This window comes from Schistocerca gregaria, chromosome 1 (assembly GCF_023897955.1).
Source record: "Schistocerca gregaria isolate iqSchGreg1 chromosome 1, iqSchGreg1.2, whole genome shotgun sequence".
NCBI lineage: Eukaryota > Metazoa > Arthropoda > Insecta > Orthoptera > Acrididae > Schistocerca > Schistocerca gregaria.
This window is the reverse complement of record NC_064920.1, coordinates 522076578-522099703: the sequence shown is the minus strand read 5'-3', so window position 1 is coordinate 522099703 and position 23126 is coordinate 522076578. Positions and strand designations below refer to the sequence as shown.

Sequence of the window (23126 nt, the reverse complement as noted above, 5' to 3'; positions counted from 1 at the left end):
TATAATTACATTACGTACAGCTCTCTAGAATGAAAAAGTAAATTTCATATGAGAGTTTACTGAGCAGTGAAACTATAAACAGCCGGCCGCTGTGGCCGAGAGGTTCTAGGCGCTCCAGTCCGGCACCGCGCTGCTGCAACGGTCACAGGTTCGAATCCTGCCTCGGGCATGGATGTGGGTGCTGTCCTTAGGTTTGTTAGTTTTAAGTAGTTCTAAGTCTAGAGGACTGATGACCTCAGATGTTAAGTCCCATAGTGTTCAGAGCCATTTGAACCATTTTTGAAACTATAAACGACATAGAATATGCAGTGTCACTCATGAACACAGTGCACATGTATTCCAAATAGGTGTTTGAGAGAGGTTCTCAGTTATTACAACCCGTACGATATAATGTATATGATCGGTAAAAGGTGTAGTCTTCTTTTACAGTGAAAGTATTACGTGCTTTTAGAAACCTCAAACGAGTTGACTGTTGGAAGTGACCAGTTTTGAGAAGGACAAATATATGTAATTGAAATTTCTCAATTAGATGTGATTTTATAAATTTGTCTGTTCAACATATATATATATTTTTGCAGTTCTTTTGTCGGATATGATGAGGACCTTCATGCCTTCTCTTATGTCTAACCGAAAATCTTTGGTGAATTGTCACTGCAATACGCGTAGTACATGAGCAGCAAATAATAGAAATACAAATGATAATAAGTGTACTAATTATTAGAACATACTGAATGGTGTAAATAACTTTCGTATAATGTGTCACTGTCAACACAGATCTATGAAACTTGGACTTGATATGGAAAGAACTGCTATAGTATAGTACAGAAGGTATCTGAAAGAAATACGCAATGTGACGATTGGAAATGACACTCTTGTTCAAAGACAATAATTATACTGAAGTCACTGCTGGGCATTACAGGTGAAGGGAAGTGATTCTTAGTAGGGAGTGTGATCATCGTGGACGGCAACGCGTGCTGTGCAACGTGCTCCCATGCAGGTCACAAAGTTTCTGTGGCAGAGCGTTCCTGCCCTCTACCAGCGCGGTTCACAACTGCTGCATGGTCGTTGGTGCGTATGGATGTGCTGCAATATGTCTCTCCAACGCATCCTGTAAGTGGTCGATAGGATTTGGGGAAACGAGAAGGGCTAATATCCTCTCGTTCCAAGAGAGGATGCTGCGGTGCGGTTCCGCATTGTCGTCAATAAAAATTTATTGAAGTCCGACTGCACTCCTGAAAAGATGCACACGGAGGCCACTACGCCCATCCATCATTATACTTTCTAACTTTATAAAACCTGGGTCACCAAAACGATAGTGTTCAAAAATGGTTCAAATGGCTCTGAGAACTATGGGACTTAACATCTTAGGTCATCAGTCCCCTAGAACTTAGAACTACTTAAACCTAACTTACCTAAAGACATCACACACATCCATTCCCGAGGCAGGATTCGAACCTGCGACCGCATCAGTCGCGCGATTCCGGACTGAAGCGCCTAGAACCGCTCGGCCACCACGGCCCGCTGGATAGTGTTCCATATCATTCCTGAGTGCATTATGGGTTCCCACTTTTTGTCATATGAGTGTACGCAATGCTTCCAAGAACATTGTCTAACATGATTTGTCTGGTGGTCCAGATGTTATGATTTGGGGGAGTTATAATTTACATTAGCACAGTGACCTACGTGTCTCTGAACACGGTTACTCACCAGTCACTGTTATTGTGACACTGCATTCCTTCATCATGAGCAACATTTCAGTGTTGCATTCAGCCCTGACTTCATGTTCATGGATGACAATGCCCAACCGCATAGAAGAGCGCAGATGTAGGAGCTCTTGAAATGACAGGATATTCGGCGAATAGAATGGCCTGCCCGTTCCTCCGACTTAAATCCAATCGAGCACGTGTAAAATGCGTTGGGGAGACGTGTTACAACACTTCCACATGCGCCAACGACCATCAAACGCGTTACGTTCATGATACGATCAAAAAGCGAGGTGACTTAAGCGTAATTATTGTCTTTGAATGAAAGTGAAATTTCAGTTCGTCTCATTTTGGTTATTAATAGTTTGCTCATCTATCAACTTCGTTATTATCTATTGTTTATTCCTATTTTTGTAATGTCAATATACTTCTGCACTAGGTGTTAATTTAGTGGTAAAATGTATGTCCTGTTTTACATGGATCGGGCTGCTGCTTGCTTATATCAGTGGGGAGCACATGCTCATTAACCTGTGTGACATCGGTAATTGGTTGTATCTTATAAATGACGAAGTCATGTTTCTGTTATACATTAGTGGTAGTCAGATGTAAGGATTTTACACAGTGATTTACTTTACATTCTGCACTAAGCTTTGTGATATTTTTATGGAATGACTTAAGTTCTTTACGTAGTTCACCAATTTCGTCTTTCGTCTAAATGAATAGCAGTTAAGTGCCATCAAAATTGCAGGAGGCTTCAAACAGTAAGTTACAAACTATTATGGCAGACCAAATAATTTTTACTGAATGCTGCAGTACACTTCAAAGTGACACAGATAGATAACACCATTTTTCAACATAGTCACCATGTTTAAGTAGACAGTGGTCGGGGCGTTCTCCCAATCGTTCAGATCTTTGACGATAGAAATTCACTCCTTAGTCATGAGCCATTCGAGAAGTGCCGTGTGAACGTCCTCATTGTTGGAAAATCTCTTCCCCTCCAGATCCAGAAAGTCTTTCAGATTGTCTAAAATACGGAAATCGCATGGTGGAAGTCTGATGTTCTCTGTCAGCATCAGCCACGTCAGTGCGGCCTTAGTACCGCCTAGCCAAATTGTTGGTACCATTTCATTAGGTTCGTACATCGTTTGAGTTTCAAGGTGAATCTTAATGCAAATTAGACATTTTGTCCACAAGGATCGTATTGTCACGATTACTTCAACTACGGAGTACTTTTCAAGTTGCCGCGCCATTTCATTTCTACGCTGTGATGCACTTATTATCCACACCGCAGCAGAACTGTCTCTGCAGCAAACCTGGAACATGTATCCTATTCTGGCACTGCAGCACTCTTGTTGCTCAACGGTCTTAGCGTGAGATGACATGTGTAATATACTTTCCGAAGTCGGTGCATATTTTTTTATAGGTCGCTGATTTCTCAACCAAACTCCTTTGTTTCCAAAAACTTGTTTTATAAGTAACAAAAAAGTATGAGTGCAAGAAAACTTGACAATTTATTCACAGATACAAAGGCACAAGCGAGTCCAGAACCCTCCCCCTGTCTGTCTCTGCTCAAAAATGGTTCAAATGGCTCTGAGCACTATGCGACTTAACTTCTGAGGCCATCAGTCCCCTAAAACTTAGAACTACTTAAACCCAACTAACCTAAGGACATCACACACATCCATGCCCGAGGCAGGATTCGAACCTGCGACCGTAGCGGTCGCTCGGCTCCAGACTGTAGCGCCCAGAACCGCACGGCAACTGCGGCCGGCGTGTCTCTGGTTTTATCCTCTCTCGGACCCTGAGCCTTTTTTAGTGTCATGGCGAATTCAGATTCCATAGTAATACACTAATCAAAATCCGATAAACGATAAGCACAGCTTTCCTGTTTTCTGTGAAAACCGATCGCGAGCAGGAAAAAAAAGCAGTTCACTGCTCTGGATACAATTTTTGTTTAAAGAATATATGTACGTAATGGGAAAGAATATACAGGGTGAAGCACCTAAAACTTTCACTTCAAATATTGCGGAAGTGGAAGGTGCTACTGATGTGTGGTTTTCACAGAATGTATTAGTAGTCACGTCCTCGTATTGTTAGCTAATCAACAGACTGTAGTAATACTTGGAAAGTGTATTTTTATGCAAACATACACTTTTTAAGTGGAACAATGCCTATTGATATTAACGAACTAAACATAAGCTAAATTGCAATGTCAGTGGTGTTTGTTGCAGGATTCTAGTGCGAGTCTTTTATGAGGTGTCATATTTTGGAAAATTCCTTCTGTAAGTAGGTTGTTTAGATTTTTTTTATTGGTAACGCCACATAGCGCTCTGTATGAAAAATCACTGGCTGTGCTTTGTGCAGTCAGTGGCTGGTTGGCATTGTTGTAATACTCGCCATTGTAGTGTTGGGCGGCTGGATGTTAACAGCGCGTAGCGTTGCGCAGTTGGAGGTGAGCCGCCAGCAGTGGTGGACGTGGGGAGGGAGATGGCGGAGTTTTGAAATTTGTAAGACTGGATGTTATGAACTGCTATATATATTATGACTATTAAGGTAAATACATTGTTTGTTCTCTATCAAAATCTTTCATTTGCTAACTATGCCTATCTCATAGTCGTTTCCACGCACCTCTTCATGGAGAGAGATATAATAGGGATGGAACCTACAATATGTGATCAAAAGTATCCGGACACCTGGCTGGCTGAAAATGACTTACAAGTTGGTGGCGCTCTCCATCGGTACTGCTGGAATTCATTATGGTGTTGGTCCACCCTTAGTTTTGATGACAGCTTCCACTCTCGCAGACATACGTTCAATCCGGTGCTGGAAGGTTTCTTGGGGAATAGCTTGTGTCCGCCCAAACATTAGCCTATGTCTGTCAGAATGTTCATTAGAATATCGAGTAAATATTTGAAATAGGTCAGTCAATTTATTTTCGAGGCTTTTGGTAAGAGCATTTAACAACAACTTGTCGTTATACAGTAGTATAGAAGATTTACTGCGGTACGTGAAAGGTTGTACTAGGTTAAACAGATTCCGTAATGAATATATTAGCAAACAGCTACAAATAAAACCAGTGTCGAACGGTATTAGTAAATATAACGCTAAATGAAAGGACCACATTATAAGAAAGTTAGGCAACAGTATACCATTCAGACTTTTGTAGTAAAAAGTGAATGGCAAAAGTGGCGTCGCATGGACTTCACGAGAAGAAGATTCGTGATACTGGAACAATCGACTGGTGACTCTTACACAATTATTCTCAACGTCTTACACTGAATAACCTGTGCAATTGTCATGTGTCACATGTTCATCGTCGGAGAGACTTCCCATCCATTGAATAAACAGTGACATCTGGCCCCGCGCGCTGCTGCTTTTTTAATCGGCCAGCGTAAGGTGTGCTGCCATCGATTATGTATAAGGAAATTTTTTTGTTTTGAATCTTTCTCTCAACGATTTACTTTTTACTCCAATGGGAAATACAGAACCTACTCTCTGAAGTGCTCACTGTCCATAACGACAATTACTCTTGCTCCTCTGTTTTATTCCTTCTCTACGTTACGTCCATTGACCTTCTGACTTTTAAGATTAACAGTAAAGTGTTCAGGTGGCATAAGAGTTTAACTACTTCCTTTACGTGCGGAATGTGTGACATAGCGTCCTCGGGATTAGAGTTACACACTGAATAGTGGTTAAATTGTGCTCGCCGTTTACTGCTGCCACGAGATCATAATATACCACCCCAGTTGGAACGCAGCGGTCGCTGAGATGATGTAATTATAATATAACGTTTAATCGATGAAGAGATAATTACAGACGAAGGATAGCTCGGATTGGCGAAGGATAGGGAAGGAAAACTGTCGTGCCCTTTTCGTAGTAACAATCCCGGTATTTGCGTCAAGTCGTGCAGAAATTTTTTGGAGGATACTTTTTAGCTATCAGCTTCATTTCAATCATCACGAACAGCATCCCCAAATGTGGAGTAGGTAATATTCAGCGACTAAACTATTTACTAGTTGCACGCGCCGCAGGTCTAAAACAACGTGACGTATCGATACTCAAAGCGGTAATCACACTTTTCGCTTTTGTCCCTCCTACTGTCCACAATCTACAGAGGCTCTCCCACAAAGCATGAAGGACTAGTATCCCCGAGGAAAATGTAGCAAGACTAATCTAACTCTTTGTAGAAACATTCTCTGGGCTGTCGCTACAATATCCTCTGTCACATCCTTTCTAGAAGGAGAGAAAGTGTATCATGGTATTCGGACTTTTTGTGCAATTAAGTAATAAGAGTTTATACACTATCTCCATTGTGGATGGCGAACTGCATGTTGTTGCTTTTAATTCGCTCGTGAGGCGTACCTGCACAGAGAAGGGGAATCCCACGAAAGCAGGTGTCTGGATTCGAATCTCAGTTGGTACACAGTCTGGATCTATTTCTGTTCCTGAAGGATGGTCAACATTATAACAATGAAGGACATGTCCACATGGAAATGATTTTCTCCCCAAAAACTGAAACAAATATAAATAGTTATATAGCAATGAATTTTACTACTGACCGGAAACCAAAGAGTCCTTCTGCGGGTCGAGGGGACTGAGAATATCCCACAGGCTGACGTTTTTTTGGGCTACGGCAGCACGGATCTTATTGCACGTTCGCCAGATGTCTGGATGAATCTCCTCCTATGCAAAGAAGAGATTAAATCAAATTCACCATTGTAAATATAAATACAAACGATATGGATATGAATATAATTCATGAATAAAACATTCAGCGTACTTCAGTTAGCATTAGCCTGGTGAAAGCTCCCTGCCTTCATGAACGTCATGTTTTGCAAATTAATATTTTCTATAAGGAATATTTGTCGAAATATGGTAATTTACATAACATAACATACAATAAAAATTACTTTAGCCCGAGCAACATTGAGGGGGGAGGCACGATAAAAGATGGAGTTCGAGTAGCATTATGGGTATGCTAATAGCGGGGACAGTCTCACATTTATCGAAGAATATATATAAAAGGCAATGTCCTGACTGACAGCCCAGAGTGCTTGAAATTAGGAGAGAGTGTTTATCTTATGCTGTTGACGTTTATGAAGGGATTTTTGAAATTCCACCTTTAAGAGGGTGAAATACAGTTGAGGAAATCAAAGGCAGCGTTCCACGAAAGTAATAGATAGATACAAGCCATAAAAATATCATGACGGAATTACATGGGTTCTTTCATAACGAGAATAATAAAAGAAGGCGTTTGCATTTTCTGGGTGGAAACTGATTTAAAGGCACTCACTGTTGTGTTGTGTTGTTGCATTGATAATACTTTGTCCAACGTCTGTTCTTCCTAACTACCTCAAAAATTCTCTTCGATATTGACTTTGTAAGGGTTTGTAGCTCTTGCACTGAAATTGTCGCCCGCTCTTTTCGTGTTGGTGTTTTCTGTTCATATGCAGCCTAAATTGCCCTCCATTGCGATAAACACGGCTTGCAAGTATTCCCAAAAGGTTTTCCATGGGCTCCAAATCCGGGCAAGATAACAATATCCTTATCCTTTAACCACTTTTTGGTTGTAGCAGAAATATACACACATGCATTATCTTGTTGAAATATTAAATTTTCCTTTCCAAGATCTTTATACATTCTAATCAATTCTGTCTCTAGCATCTCAATTTACATCAAACAGTGGAAACTTCAAATAGGAATATCAGCAATGTAGGAAAAGAAAGATGTCTACTTGCCGTAATGATAACACACTAAGTTGCAGACAGGCACAATTACAAGACACTTACACACGAGCTTTCAGCCTCAGCCTTCGTCAGAAAAAGAGAAACACAGCATTCACTCACACCAGCAAGTAGACCTCATGCACACGTGACCGCCAACTCCGGCATCTCGGTATTCTGGCCCGAGCTGTCGGAGTTGGTGGTACCGTGTGCATGAGGTGTGCGTTATTTATCTTTTGCACAGAAGTTTGCCCAAATCATAACACTTCCAACAACAAAATTTCTGCTCATTCTTATCTGCTGCTCTGTTCTCGGATCACACCAACAATATTGAAATCCACCTTGCCCATCTAAACTTCTTTTCATCACTGAATATCACTTTATCCCATTCTGAAGCCCATGACATATGTTATTCAGCAAACTCCAATCTAACCTGTTTATGTTTGGGTGTTAGAGCAGGTTCCTGCAGTCGTTTCTTGAACGCAAGACGTCTGCCATGTGATAAAATTTTTCGTACGCGTCTGGAAGTTACTGGCAATCTTAAATCAGCAACAAGATGAGAAGAATAACGGTTTGTATTCCTTGCTTTGGGCAAAAGTAGCCCAGATTATTTTCTACTTTTCCCATGTTTTGCGCTTTGCCCATGAGCCAATCTAACGAAATTGTCAATCTCTGTACTCGAACAGTTTACCTCCTTGAAAATTTTATGATTAGACAGCCTCGTTTCCGTGTACGGACTGATTTTTTCTTTGTAATCATGTGATAACTGCTTTCCGCTTGGCACTGTCGCAATCGTGGTTTATGTACACTACAAGCATTGTCAGTAATTGAGCCTGTTTTCTATGTGCAGTAAAGGCATATACGCACACACTAATATCGCACAGAGCCCACTTACCTTTATGCCGAGTTCCACCCTCTACCACCTGAATCGTTGATACCTTATTATGTATACTGTAGTACTGAATCAAATTTGATTGCATTTATTGGTATACTGGATTTCATATATTGCATATACATTGTGCACGGGAGTGCTAACCGACATGTTAATCTTCCTGCAAGGAGGCAATAAAATACGCGTTTCAGCATTTTTGAAAATTTAACTCCTATAGGGGTTAAATAGAGGTGTGAAAGTTGTTTTGAAAATATATCATTCTTAAAGAATTACTAAAATATTTTTGAAACTACTTCTCGGGTAGATATAAAGAAAAATGTATTAGGAATGAAGGTTTCTATCGAAATAACACCATAAGAACGTAAATGGTATGATTAACAAAAATTGCTTCTATGGCCTTAATTAGGGTGAAAAAAGTAGATTCTGCAGTTTGTGAACAACTTAAAAATTCGACTGAAGAAAAACAACAAAAATCTGTGCATATCATACAGTCTACGCGAGCGAAGCAAAAGGGCGCTCTCGTCGAAGCATTATGTTGAGTCGCTTTGCCGTTTCTGGCTTAGCTTCCCGCTTCGCATATAGATAAAATTAATTAGTTCGCATACTAACGTTCAGCCACTAGAGACGTATAAATATGTTTTAAGTTTTAATATCTTCGCAGTTAGCTGATTTGTCTCTAGATGGTTCTGAAATTCTGCAGCGAGCTAAGACGTTTATGGAATAACTTCAGTTACTTATATATCTTCATTCTGTTTTTTTCTCTCTCTGTGTAACATTTAAACATCCTTCTGTGGCAGGAAATTATACATGTTTCTACTGCTCGTCTTACATATAGTTGTCAAGACGTTAGTAGAGGAAAATGAGATCCATATGACGGTATCCGACTTAATTAACTAGGTAACTTGCGCACAATGGAGCGTAAGAACAATACAGAGCTAATACTCATTACTGAAGGTACTGGTTGCCATCAGTATTTAGATATTAAGAATCTGGAGCAGTGCAATAACGAATGAAGGACCGAATAAAAAGAGATGGATGACTGATTGTACAAAAAAAAGGGGAAGAAGTGGTTTTATTTTATACATATGTGTGATTAGCCCGGTTACATGCTCTGCTCGGGAGTATTATCCATCGTATCAGCCCATAAAATTCTGTGAGTGTAACGAAACCCGTACAAAACATGAGCGTTTTCCTCGCAAGTGACCTCCATCGGTATTTCAAGCCGTTGATTACTTTATGAAGTATTACTCAAAGCGGACAACTTTTTTCATTAAGTACAGCGGATGTTTTATAAGTACACCTTTTTTTAATCAGCTTCCTGATACAAATTCATGAAAGTAACGACCTTGCAATTTATTTTATTCGTGTTTTTCGATTCTGCTGCTTAATTTTAAATGTCTTTAATTCTTGTTATCTTTTTCAGTCAAGCAATGAAATCAGTTCACCGGGACCTTCTGAAATAACTAGTTTTTAAAGTAATTTTGTTTGCGAAATAACTGTAAGGATTTTTCCTCAAAGTACTTTGTATATCTGTATCATATGGTTGACTCCTTTTGCAACGTGGAATGGTGTAAAAAGAGTGTAAGTCACTGTCTTTGCTGCTCTCGTAAACAAATTACTGGTAGTGTATAATCTCTTAGCACAAATATTCGAAATGACTACATCTACACTGATTACTCCACATACTATCACTATTCTGTCAGCGCTTGCACCCACTTCCTGTGTTCTTTTTGAATTCGAGATGTTACCGTTACGGTTATAGACTGTCGAGGAAGTATTGAATAGGATTGAGGAGAAGAGAAGTTTGTGGCACAACTTGACTAGAAGAAGGGATCGGTTGGTAGGACAGGTTCTGAGGCATCATGGGATCATCAATTTAGTATTGGAGGGCAGCGTGGAGGGTAAAAATCGTAGAGGAAGACCAAGAGATGAATACACTAAGCAGATTCAGAAGGATGTAGGTTGTAGTAGGTACTGGGAGATGAAGAGGCTTACACAGGATAGAGTAACATGGAGAGCTGCATCAAACCAGTCTCAGGACAGAAGACCACAAGAACAACCGTTACTGTTTTAGACTGTGAAATAAACGTTAGCTTTGGGGTAGGACGGTAAAGACACTGGTAGTGCGTTTTCTCAAACCGCAGCATAGATTATCTGACCTCCCAGGCTTCACAATAATATGTTGCATTGCGGGCTTTCTCTTCTGTTCGGTTGTGAGCCATATCACGTTACATGCATCAACGATATTAAGACCGGTCGTTCCTTATCATGTCGACTCTTCCAAGATATTGTGGGCGAAGGTTCAAATAACGAATGTCTTTCGTAAAATCATACTATAATGGATGTTACCTGCTCTGATAAAATACGGTACCTTTATTTTTTTTAACTTTAGGAATGGCGACTTTCTGTTCTGTTTACCCAATTGAAGAAGCCGTTGCTAATTTATTGTGCACATGTACATAGATGATTGTTGGTGTTCGCTCCGAACCAGAATCTGTTTCCAACCAAATGCGTATCGTAATTATTACTCAGTTATTAGTGTTCCGACGACGTTCAGGGTTTGAACTGATTCTAAAATATATTACGTGGGTGATGAAATCTGATTAACAATACTGTGCTCTACGTTATCAAAAAATTGTAACTGATGATAAGATGCATACCTTGCTTGACATTATGCTTGCTTTCTCTGTTACTGCAGTACGGTAATTTCCTCGCGTCGATTTTCAGTGCTTAATCAGAAAATTTATCTTCCTCCGATTAGTATCTGAGATTACTCTGTTACAGTTCAATATACAATACAAAAACACAAACCAAGTCAGAGAAAGTAAAGCACACAAAAGACTTAAAAAAATAATTTCTGTGAACTGGAGGTTTGTTGTTGCAAAAATGCGACCTGTTTGTTAATCACAATCTTCAGTATTCACATTTGATCAAGTGAAAGCTCTAGTCTTAATTGTATAGAAAAAAACTCTTAGTCTCCGAAAAAATAAAGACGCATGCTGACGATCTACGCATTACATTAAATACCTAGACGAACAAGTCACTTTTCGATAGTAGTAATTTTTTCCAGCAAAACATTTCATCTAGTAATTATAGTAGTGGAAAGAAGAAAAACCGAATTTGTCATTTTTTCCAATTTGTCATTTCTCATAATTATCAGTGAATCCAGTTAGTTAACGGGCACGCGATAATGTTTTAAGCTTCGTTTCTTCCGTGTGGAACCTGCACATGTATCAATAAATCCAGATGTCCGCTGAAACTTAACGATGCGGTGCCACATCTAATTTACGAATTGTGAGAAGGCCTATGTTATGTACTATGCTGTGAATTTGTTTCAGATTCCCAATTTAATTATACGACCTGTAAACTGTGCACTTATTATAATCGAAAGATTTTATTCAGATGAAACCCGTTCATTAGAATACGGTAATGATTTAAACAGCTAAATCGTAAGTCTAAACTCCTAACTTTTATTGATAATACTCTAGTGATGAGATGCCTCTTACGGTCGTATTACACTGTAAAACAACTTTTTTATTTTTTATAAAAGTAATTTTATTTTACGCTATACTCCGGTATTTCAACGATATCTACAAAAGTTTGACCGTGGTCCTAGCCTTTAAAATATATTTGTCAAAGATCTTCGATAGTACAATAGTTGTATTTGCGGTAGAATTCACATTTTTTTGCCGTAACCACACACAATGTCGTCTCTTCAAAAATATTAGCTATTTTCTAAATGAAAGATAAACTAATTTTTCAGATATTCGTAAGCGGGAATATTCCTTAAGGTCCAGTTTTCCTGCAAATCGTTACCTACTTTCACCCTTCCTAACAGAACACGGCAGCTCGGTAAGGTTCGCTGGACAGCCATAGCCGTAGACACGTGACCGCAACGCAAGCCTTGGGCGAGTCTACATTATAACTAGACCTACGACGCTTTCCTTCCTGCTTGTCTCTTCAACTCCAGCGGTCGTAGAGTGAAGACGTGTGAGAGAATCAGAGATTAGAGATGGCTGAAAATCAGGAGTATGAGATGGGAAATGGAGAGTATCAGCAGGACGGTGGTGAACAGAAATTCCAGTCTGACGAACAGCAGCAACAGCAACAAGTTAATGGTGAAGGCGAAGGAACAAATGAGGCTGGCGGAGGTGGTGGTGATGCGCCAGCAGACAGCGGTAGCGCGGAAGCACCAGGAAGAGACGATGACAGGTAATTCAATGACAATTAAATCTTTTTAACTTTTCTTCGTAATTTTCAGGTGATTTTTTCTTTTTTTCTTTTTTTTTTTTTTTGTCGCCGTAAGAAATTTTCCGGTTTGAACTTTGGTTTTATTGTTCCAACGGGAAGGGGATGGGCAAATATTGAATTAAGAGGTCAGTGTGTAATGAAATTGAATTTGAGAGTAATTACTATTTCGTTAGTACTAAAAGTGGAACAGGACGGCCTCGCGTGCTTCATTACCGTTGCTGAATAACTGTAATGGCGGTTGCGGATAAGGAGGCGCCATGTTGTAGCTGGCGCGCACATTTGGAAGTTTTGTTTTTTCACTCCTTAGGCTGCTGAACTAGGAAATTGAGTTTGCGGGGATGTTTTCCTGTCACGCATTTGTGAGCATGACTGAAATGGTTCTAAATAGCTGGTAATTTACATTCGGAGAGGGTGCGGCATGGGTGCTTTTGAGGATGCATGTGGGGTGGATATTAGTTTGTAACTTTTCATTATGTAAATATGTATAGATATGAATTTCAGCGACTGCAAAAAATTAAGATACGAGTTCCAGCATGTTTTGCAATTGTAAAGTGGCGCACGTGTCCGTTAAGTTGTTCATATTTCTCATAAAGGACTTGTGCAGTTACATTTCGTGCTTTCATTCCAAGATCCATGGTAGTTTAAATTTTAAGTGTGTGTATAGTTGAGGTCATTTGTAAAAAAACTAATTGCTCTTGTATTGCTTGATTATTTTTCAGCTTTTTCGTGATGGTCAGTGTTTCACTATTTCGAGGTGAATTAAGTGTAAAACTTCAATTTTTTAGGTATCATGACGAGCTGTAAGAGTACCTGGTAAAAGTTCGCAATTTCTTGGCATGTTTCAAACGTGCTTCTCACGGTAAATTTTCTACTGTGAGCTTAGTAATGGATAATTGGATGCCTGTTAAGATTGGAATCCTTTGTTGTTTGTACCCCTATGCTATATATGTCGGTTGCAGACTTCGCTATTCTGCATTAAGCACAGTTTCTCTGCTTAGGTCTTCAAATCTTTCGTGTGGAAAAACATTTTCAGCTTGTTGAGATTGCAAATTGAACTCATTGCATTATCATGGGTCTTGGACTGTAAAGCCTGAAATATGTAAACATTGCACATCAATAAACATTCCACAATTTTTTACCTTTCAAAGTTTTGATGCTTATGTACTGCAATTATACTGGAACTGGTAATTGAGTAAATTAGTGCTAACTGTTGTGCTTATGGATTTATCAAACCAGATTTTACTTTTTTTCAGATTTAATTTTGATTCTAGCTTTTGAAAAACTAGTAACTTAATTGTTGGCTTCTCAAGAGAATTAAATCTTGCTCAAATGTTGTAATTAGTTTTACAGTTAGATCAGAAGACTGCTTACAGATTCCTGACTCTTGAGAAATTTGGATTCCCAGCAATGGAGTAGTTCGTTCACTATAGTCTTGATCAGACAGGTTAGATATTAACGTGATGTATGAAGATTTCTGTGAACTAACCTGCCTTCCTTTCCTCCAGGTCACACACGCTCATAAGGCGAGACGCAAGTTTGCTGCCTGCAGCCTGCTGACCCATGGTATTTATTCCTGGGTTACTTTCTTGTGGTCACTAGTAAAGTGCAGATTTCCATACTGGTCAAACTTAACGCTGTTTGCTTTTGTTTGATTGGCCACATTAAAGTACATGACCATTCTCATCTTTTCTGTACTATTTGCAAGTTCACTTAATTGTTCATGTTAACCTGTTGCATTTGCGGCCATGCCACCCAAGCCTTCATTATAAGTTGTTACAGACATTTTATCAATATTTTCAGATGCCATACGAACTTAGTTACAGTTCAGTTCAGTTTGCTGCAGTTGAATGGGTGCACAGTAAAGTACAACTTAATGTTCATGGCGAAGATTTTCCTTTGAGAGTAAATGCCATGCCTTACAATGCTTTTGTTTGATAATTCATAATACTGATTTTTTTCTCTTTTCAGGAAATTGTTTGTTGGTGGCCTCAGTTGGGAAACAACTGACAGTAAGTACATGACCAAACCAGTATTATGTGTAATTGCTTTGGATTTTCACTAAACTATCTTTTTGTTTACAGAGGAACTTAGGGAACACTTCCAAACATATGGTGAGATTGAGAGTATTAATGTAAAGACTGACCCAAGCACTGGTAGGTCAAGAGGGTTTGCCTTCATTGTTTTCTCACAGGCAGAATCAATTGACAAGGTATGAATGTAAACTGTATACTATTCTGTTCCAGTGAATGATGATAACTATTGTCAGTTCTGCTACTGACTTATGTGATGTCACTTTGGCCTCTGATGTTTGTTTATTCTATGTTTTATGTATCAAATTTTGTACATACCTGAAAAGTTGTTTCTCATTGCAGGTATTGAGTGCAGGGGACCACATAATAAATAACAAGAAAGTTGACCCAAAAAAAGCAAAGGCCAGGCATGGGAAGATTTTTGTTGGTGGCCTGGTTCCAGAGCTGTCAGATGATGACATAAAGAACTACTTTGCACAATATGGAACAGTAAGCTATTGTTTCCATGTTTAATATTTTACTGTATTTGTTTGCAGTATTCTAAACAACGTTTACTTTCCAGATAGTAGAGGTAGAGATGCCATTTGACAAGACAAAGAACCAGCGAAAAGGTTTCTGCTTTATCACTTTTGAATCTGAACAAGTTGTACAAGAATTGTTAAAATCTCCTAAGCAGAGCATAAATGGGAAAGAGGTATGTAGTCATTATTTCATGTAACTTAAGATGCATAATGTAGGGCATTTTTGTCTCTTCCATTTACCACTAAGGCTGTTATAGGTTAGATTGATTTTGGCTTTTTAAAGTGTGCATTACTCTTTTACTTCAGAACTACTAGTAATTAAAGAACATAAATGTCTCACATGTGCTCAAAGCCTTGAGTACTGAGGTGAGTTAGCTTTGTATATATTTGCCACTCAATAGTTTGTGTTGAAAAGTATAGGGAATTGTTCTGTACTGTATACTTAAGAATGTAATACACACTGGGAAATAGTGAATGCCTGAAGTCTGCTCATTGTGGTTTGACTGATTACTAAGACAGGGTGGGGAAAATTACCCTTGAATAAATTTGTGCTAGAAACCTGAGATAATGTACTTCACTCTTGTAATTTTTTAGGTGGATGTTAAAAAAGCAACGCCAAAACCAGATGGCATGGGTGGAGTCCGTGGCGGTAGAGGCGGAAGAGGTGGCCGTGGAAGAGGCAGAGGAGGTAGGGGAGCTCAGGTTGGAGGTAAGGGGAACATGTGGTTTCTCAAATTTTTGGAGTTGTGATGATATACCTTAGGACACCGATGAGTTCCATGATTTACTTACTTGCTGATGACTCCATTTTTCTTGTAGCTAGATGTTCCCCTTTACCTTGTTTTATGCTTCTTTTGAATTTGCAGTATTTGCTGATGACTTCAATTAAATCTATTTATTTCCCAGGTTATGGTAGTCAAGGCTGGGGTAACCAGGGAGGTTATGGAGGTTACGGTGGATATGACCAAGGAGGCTATGGAGGTAGGTACAAATAGTGTTCTAACCAGAACAGCCAGAGGTGTGACTGTATTTTACTTGATACTCCTCTTTTGCAGGATATGGCGGGTATGATTATTATGGAAGTGGATACGGAAATTATGGTGGATATGGAGGATATGATTACACACCTTATTCTGGCTATGGAAACTATGGTAACTTTCTTACCAGAAATTTGTCTGCTTGTTATATATTGCTTGTTGCTCTTTTGGGAATTAAGTTCTGTTGGAGTTACTTTCAAACATTAAACATAGTATGGGTGCATGTTGTGGATTACGGCTGTGGCATAAATCTTGCAATAATTAATACATCTTGCTTTTGGGAAAGTCAGTCGGTAATGTTTCTTGTCTAGACATTTTTAAAGGTCTAATTCTTAGATGTCGTTAATGTGATTCTTTCCACTCCAGACTACGGAGGATATGGAAATAGTTATGATGGCGGATACAGTGGTGGAAGAGGTGGTGGACGTGGGAAAGGTATTCAGAATTGACAACTGATTTGATTTGAGTAAATCCTCCCTCGATCACACCTTGTGTAAAATGTTCATGCATTAATACTGTTTTAACAGTAGCTTGCAACGTAAAAGTTGTGGATTGTGCAAGAAATTTGCTTTTTATGCTTGGTATTTGTAGATTGTATATGCAAGTAGTTGCAGGATCAGATTGCTGTTAATAGTTAGCTGTTAGAACTCCTGTGGGTACGTTACTACTCACATTAGGAACAGTTCTAAATCTTATTGGAAAGGGTTTGGTATAAGTGCCTTTGGGATTTATGCTTCAAAATGTATCAATACTTAACAGCTGTTATGATAGGCCAGTAGATTACTGCTGGACATAATATGGCATGTGAACTGTTTAGAAATCTGGATAGTTTCTTCAGTGTGTTGTTAAGGAGTGCTGTCAAATATTAAACTTGGGTCCAATACAAATATATGGAAGATGATACTGTGCTATGTTACGTAAGTTGGACAAAAGATGACTGAAGTCAAAACTCCGAACTTGACAATCTAAGAAGCCTTATACATTGCTCAGATTGCAAATTTTGATTTTTTAGTGTTGTGGACTGTTTTGATTTAATGACTGCACGTAGTGCCTACATGTTATGGTGTTCAGCTATTGTTATTAATATTTGCTGTTTAATAAACAGATTGGGTATGTATCAGTGAGTGTTTGGAATAAATAACATGTATTAGTCATCCTTGTTGGGATGCTTGGTTAAGTGTGTTGGTTTCTTCTATACATATTCAACCCTTCACATTTCATTTTAAATTTTCGCATTATACTATTCTTTGAGTGTGGAATGTGGTGCACAATTGGTGAGAGTGAAAGCTGTTGTATTGTCAGTATGAAACCCTTAATAAATTGTGAAGTGGTTAGGTAAGTTGCTTAGTAGTTGCACAAGCCTCATGTGCATGTCTTAAATGTCAAAGCATGTGCCTAAGTTGCTTGTAGATTTGAACTAACATGAGTGTGCTGCTGCTGGAGTTTTACCTTGACCCTGAAAAATTTTACCTACTTTTGGTGAAGTCTTAGAGAAGACTTGAGTAGGTACAATAGAATTTGAGTTTGTGCATTGGATCTAATTGTCAGGGTAGCAGCAGCTTCATGCTTATTTTATAATTTGGTTGCTGGGTAAGGGGGATGCAAAGTGAACTTACCAAAAAAATTGGTGTCAGCAAAAGCCTATTGTGGCTTCTGGCAACTCACCCCACTTCTGCTAGTAAAATTAGAATGCCTGTTATGCTTGCTTTCAGATGTAGGCTTAGTTTTCCTGTACAGTATGCTAGATATTTTAGTTTCTGATGGACACTTCAAGTGACCTGCACCACTTCAAGTTTACATTACTGCTTTATCTGAAATAAGTATTTTACATTTATCATTTTAGTATGATTTTAAGAGCAATAACTTGCAATTGAGTGTGCTATTCTAAATTTTGGGAATATTGTTTGTAGTGTAGATTTGATGTGCAGCTCAATTGCAGGGTTATATGGGAGGGTAAGTAACAGGTTTGGGGTTTGATTGTTGCAGGCAGTACAGGTGGTGGTTACAGTGGTGGGAAGCAGAGGGGTGGGAGCCGCCAGACACAGAGACACCAGCCCTATTAAATCGCTCGCTCACACTTGTGTGTCTTGTGTATGTCTTGGTAAGTAAAAGTGCAGTAATGTTTAGTTTGGTAGTTTATTTTGCTCCCTCTTTACCTTGATTCGAAAAGATACTAGAATTTTGTGTAGTGATATCTGCATTAGTTTTATCATACTTAGGAATTTTCTGAATTATAACATTTAAACCACTGCCTGTATTGTAATACTCAGTACTAACAATTTCTTTTTGTTTTTTTCAGCAGCAGATTAGTCCTGTATGTGGTCTCATCTTCATTTTACATCATTCCATGAGAAGCTCTGCAGCAGTGCAGTGAAAGCATGTGTGAAAGTGAATGGACTTGTGTGTATAAGTGCAGTTTTTTAATAAAAGAACACCAGATGTGTTAATGTATTTAATTTGAACTTTGTACGAAACATTTCATAACAATAGCCCTTGTATTGTCAGTGTTGTCACCATTTAGAATTGGACAAGTTTTAATTCATTATGTGGAAGATTTTTTATGTTACCTGTCATTCGATGGGTCTAATTCTTTTTGAGTATGGACAGCAACTGTCTGAATAAAGAAAATTTATGTACAAAAGTTAACCATTTTTTAGTTGCTAATCCTAAGTCCTATCCTTCCCTTCAATCTGAAATTAAATAGTCAACTTAGAAAAAATTCCAAAGTGATGAAAGAAAATAGAAAATTGCTTAAAGGCTGTCTAAAAAATTGAAAATGGAAAGGAAGATTTGTACTGAAGCACTTGGGTATATTACTGATATAAAAATATGAAATGAAACGTTACAATGAGGGTAATTGAAGAAGCAATGCCATAAAAGTAAGGAATGAAACGCTACTTTGAAGGTAATTGAAGCATGTGGTCATAAATAAAAAATTAGTACTAAGTAAGCTTATTATACGGCCTTTTAAACTGAGAAATGAAAGTAGTACAAGGAAAAGGTCGTATGCTTCTCATACGGCCTGCATAATCAAGTAAACTAAATTATATATTTGGAAATGGTTTGAAGGTCACGCGGACGATAACGTGCAGATGGCGCTGTTAGTTATACGGGGGCTACACAGGCTCGGGCAGGGACCACATATGTTGCAATACAGCATAGCCAGAACGCATCTGTGCCTGAACAAGCATCAGAGAGCATAATTTTGATGAGGGGTTGGTATACGTGCTGTTGAGTATTTATATCAAATTGTGGTCATATAGGCGTTTATAAGTTTGATCTGGACATGAAAATGTGTTAGTGTATATGCAATTCAATGCTTTAGGTAAGCAATTTGAACGCGGCCATTTCACTGCCTTGTTGGCTACTTTTCAGTAGGGAGAGTAGTATTTCTTTGAAGCTCCGCTTTACGAAGCCTTGATGTGCTGTGTATATATTCTTTACCCGCCAACCGCCATGCCGTGCCCATGCGTTCTATTGTTCCGTCTCTGACCATCGAAGTAGTTTGATAGGTTACGTTGTTGCAGTCGGGTGTGTTTTATTCTTTGACATAAGAAACAGTCAATTCGAACTATAGCGAGCTTCGAAGGACTTACAGTTTGTGTTAACCTGTATGTCATATTATATTATAAATCCTCTGTATTCGTAAGCCGCGATATGTTCAATGATCGAAGAAGTTCAAATGTTTTACATTGTGCTTGTTCGCAGGAATCCGTTTGCAGAGTTATTAGAAGTTGCGGCATATAAACCGTCTACGTGATTTAGTTTTCTGTTTACTGCACGGTGAACACAGACATCAGTTGGGAAATGGTCATGGAAGCCGCCCCAAGTCCTCAATGCGTAGGCCGTGAGTTCGTGCGGCAGTACTACACATTGCTTAATAAAGCACCAGCACATCTTCATAGGTAAGATAATTTTCCAGCAATACAAAGCATTCTAAACTGTTGGTTGTTAGCGCAAAAGAATCGTCAACCCACTGATATCTCTCGAATATGTTGTTATTGAAGACTTCTTGGGGTCAGTGTAAGCAGTATCCACGACTTACGGTTCTAGTGGTTAAACGAGGTAATAACAGCATTGCCATAGATAGAAGCCGTTCGTATTCAAGATATTTGTGCCTGTCATTTAAATTTTAAATGAAATAGATAGTAGCCTATTTTCCATACTAGTAAACCCATTGACTTCACGTAGATCTTAAAATAAATCCGGTTATGCCGTCGTCTTCGTATTTCTGCAGCTACTAAATGCAGAGTTTTGTGCTTGGGAATGATTGATAATATTTGGCGTCTGTGTTGAAGTGCCAGCGTCTGGTTGTTTGTAGTATTCCAACCATGTTCGTAACAAGCGATTGAACATGTGCATCACAGTAATGTGTGGATTTACTAATGAACTAGCAAACTGTGTAGTTTAGAGATATGTACAGAAGTAGTTGTAGTCGGTACTGCAATTTGGACACACAAAACTGGGTTGTCTATCCTTGTTTTGTGACAAATCTTTTATTTTTGAGGGTTAAATAAATGTTGCACTGGTGTATCTGTTGAAGCCTTGGTACTTGCATTAAGAATCCTGTTAATGTTGTTTTGAATGGAAAAGTAACCTTTTTGTTGTAATATTGAAACTTTGAAATAAGTGTCTCTTGTAAATGATGAATGCAGTTCCTGTATTTGGAGGTGAAGTGTGTACCGCATGTTTGGTGCTACATTTTAGGCAGAAGCTTATGTGTTTCCTTTGTGATCAGTGCCCTCACCTCTGTGTATTCTCTAATTACATATTTGGTTATTTGATAGCAGATTTGCCATTTGAAATAAACAATACACTAACTTGGTAGGTAGTTGTGCCACTTAAAAATTGCGGAAACATTGTGGAGATTTGAAGAATGGAGGGAGGTAGACATAACAGTGAATAATAAATAGATAAGTGTCATGTTTCAGTGTCATCCACAATATGGTTTCATGTCTGATGTTTAAAAAACTTTACATTTACTGGCTGCTTGATTATCAACAAAGTAAGGACCTTAACACAATAGTTAGTCCTTAGCCACACAGTATTGTCTTGTAAAAAGGTACTGATCCCCAACTAAGTGCAACCTATTTGGTTACTGTTCTGCAGAACAATAATTCAAAACAGTTATATATCTGCACCACAGAAACAATATTTCAACAGTGCATCTGCGTAATTTGTTTCGTCTGTAGTTGCATGAGCAGTGGTTCAAAACTGGTTGCAGTTGGCTGTTGATTTTCCTAAATTCCTGCAAACTTAAGGTCTCGCGTGTGCATGACGTTTCTACATTGTTGCCTTACATTTTCCACTTGTTTATTATGTCTCATTTCATTTATATCGTGGTTTTGAATTTTTTTTTTTTTTTTTTTTTTTTTTTTTTTTTTTTTTTTTTTTTCCTCTCTCTCCTGGTGTTCAGGGTAGGGGCTTCCATGAAGCTTTGTGAGAAAAGATAAATTTAATCAAATGAAGACAAAAAAGAAAATAATTGTAATTTGATTTAAAAAGGTTCTTATCTTGCAAATTAAAGAAAAAACATTGATGATTATTAGTAAATTTTATCTTTTAAAAACCACTTTTTGACACTAAATGAATGCATTACAGATACTTGGCATTATGTGGTCTTATTTCCCATATTCAGATAATTACAAAAATTTCTACTACGGCTATCATTGAGTTGTAAACACTTTTGTTGTCTGTGTTCTAGACTGATGAGTATCTGTAATGACTTTCATAGTTCTGAGGACATTTTAGTTTGATTGTAGTTGGGTTGTACTGCCTCATTGACTGTCTTAAATCCTTCATTTTCGGTTTCAATGCAAACAATGTAATTATTGTTTGTAATTAAGATTGGTTCCTTCGCCAAAACTGAATTATATAAATGGTGTGTAGGTATGAGGATACTAAATTAAAACAAAAACTGAAATACTAGTATCTAACTTATTATAACATGTTGACTTGTAAATTCCTAGTTCTCTGTGTTCAGATTCAACTGAGCAGCAAGTTTCTAATATGTAGCCTTAGTACTTTTGTGGATTGTAATATGCAAGAACAATTGTCTTTATTGTAAACATAGGCTTCCACGTTCATTGTCACAGCCAATAAAATTCTGAGTGTAGGAATGAATGTTCAACTATTAAAAATTCCAGCGTTTTGGCTACTTTTGCAAGACGCCTTTCTCAGGGTGTATTGTATTTATTCCAACATCTTGGCGACAGTTGCAAGAATCCACCCTGAGGAAGGTTTCTTGCAATAGTCACCAAAATGTCAAGAGTTTTATAGTTGACAATGCGATCCCAAACTCAGAAGAATTTTATTGACAGTGCTCTTTAGCATTAAAACACAAGTAATTGTGATGAATGTGACAGATTGTAATAATTTTTCTCTTCAGTTGGCCCATGCTTAAAAAGGATGTATTGATTGCTTTAATGGTTCCTCTGAATTGGCCAGAAAAGAAATGGGCCAACACAATTTAGGGTCACTAACACTCTGTATACATGGCATAAATGGATGTTAAAACTTGCCTGATGGAATAGAACATTTTTTTTCTGTTGCACTTAAATTAGAGTTGAAACTGGGTCAACTGGAGCTGCCTGTTCAGGATGTCAGGTTTGTCCTGTAATGTGATAATGGTGTTGTGTTGATGTCATAGTGTTTTAACAGAAAGAGAGTAGATTGTAAGATGTGATGGACTGATCTGTAACCTAGCCCGAGGTCTTGGTTAGGTTGAAAGTTGATAGGTTTTTGTTTCTTGGCAAAGTTAAGCAAAGTTAATGAATGTGAGTAGGTAATCTTAACTGGTGTTGACGTATTGATCTGTAGAATAGCCAGTGTTGTGGGTTAGGTTGAGTCTTTAGTTTATCTAGAACTAGAGGTCAAGATTTTTTTTAATTCTTGCTATTTCTGCATTCGGTGTGGGGAATTTTATGCAAACAAAATGATATTTGTTTAGGAACCATTGGGAAAGAAAAT

At 38.3% G+C, this 23126-nt stretch overlaps 3 protein-coding genes across 18 annotated transcripts in view; 2 read left to right on the top strand and 1 right to left on the bottom strand.

The window, feature by feature from the left end:
- LOC126354919 (uncharacterized) overlaps window positions 1-11175 on the bottom strand; it is a 514129-nt gene extending 502954 nt beyond the window's left edge. Inside the window, exons 1-2 of one of the 2 annotated variants that reach the window (XM_050005014.1) lie at window positions 10979-11175; window positions 6263-6386 (exon numbers count right to left, since the gene is read on the bottom strand). In XM_050005014.1, the coding sequence (XP_049860971.1) occupies window positions 6263-6386; window positions 10979-10990 (136 nt within the window). In that variant the 5' untranslated portion in view covers window positions 10991-11175. The remainder of the gene's footprint in view (window positions 1-6262; window positions 6387-10978) is intronic. The other variant, XM_050005024.1, reaches the window with a different exon arrangement.
- A 791-nt stretch (window positions 11176-11966) lies between these two features.
- On the top strand, window positions 11967-18803 carry LOC126354880 (RNA-binding protein squid). Of its 10 annotated transcripts, none has more exons than XM_050004929.1 (11): window positions 12267-12530; window positions 14538-14578; window positions 14651-14778; window positions 14942-15088; window positions 15162-15293; window positions 15715-15808; window positions 16027-16101; window positions 16176-16271; window positions 16524-16592; window positions 18144-18258; window positions 18460-18803. In XM_050004929.1, the coding sequence occupies exons 1-10, from the start codon at window positions 12331-12333 to the stop codon at window positions 18218-18220; spliced, it is 1059 nt and encodes a 352-aa protein (XP_049860886.1). In that variant the 5' UTR covers window positions 12267-12330; the 3' UTR covers window positions 18221-18258; window positions 18460-18803. The 10 variants fall into 10 exon arrangements, with proteins under 10 accessions (XP_049860931.1, XP_049860913.1, XP_049860886.1 ...); XM_050004921.1 differs by having other exon boundaries at window positions 15715-15829; XM_050004948.1 differs by lacking the exon at window positions 16524-16592.
- A 432-nt stretch (window positions 18804-19235) lies between these two features.
- The window catches only part of LOC126354864 (ras GTPase-activating protein-binding protein 1), a 134878-nt gene continuing 130987 nt past the window's right edge, over window positions 19236-23126 (top strand). The window contains exons 1-2 of one of the 6 annotated variants that reach the window (XM_050004867.1): window positions 19236-19372; window positions 19866-20062. In XM_050004867.1, coding sequence (XP_049860824.1) covers window positions 19965-20062 — 98 coding nt within the window. In that variant the 5' untranslated portion in view covers window positions 19236-19372; window positions 19866-19964. Of the gene's footprint in view, window positions 19769-19865; window positions 20063-23126 lie in introns of all 6 variants that reach the window. The other 5 variants (XM_050004877.1, XM_050004895.1, XM_050004885.1 and 2 more) reach the window with 5 other exon arrangements.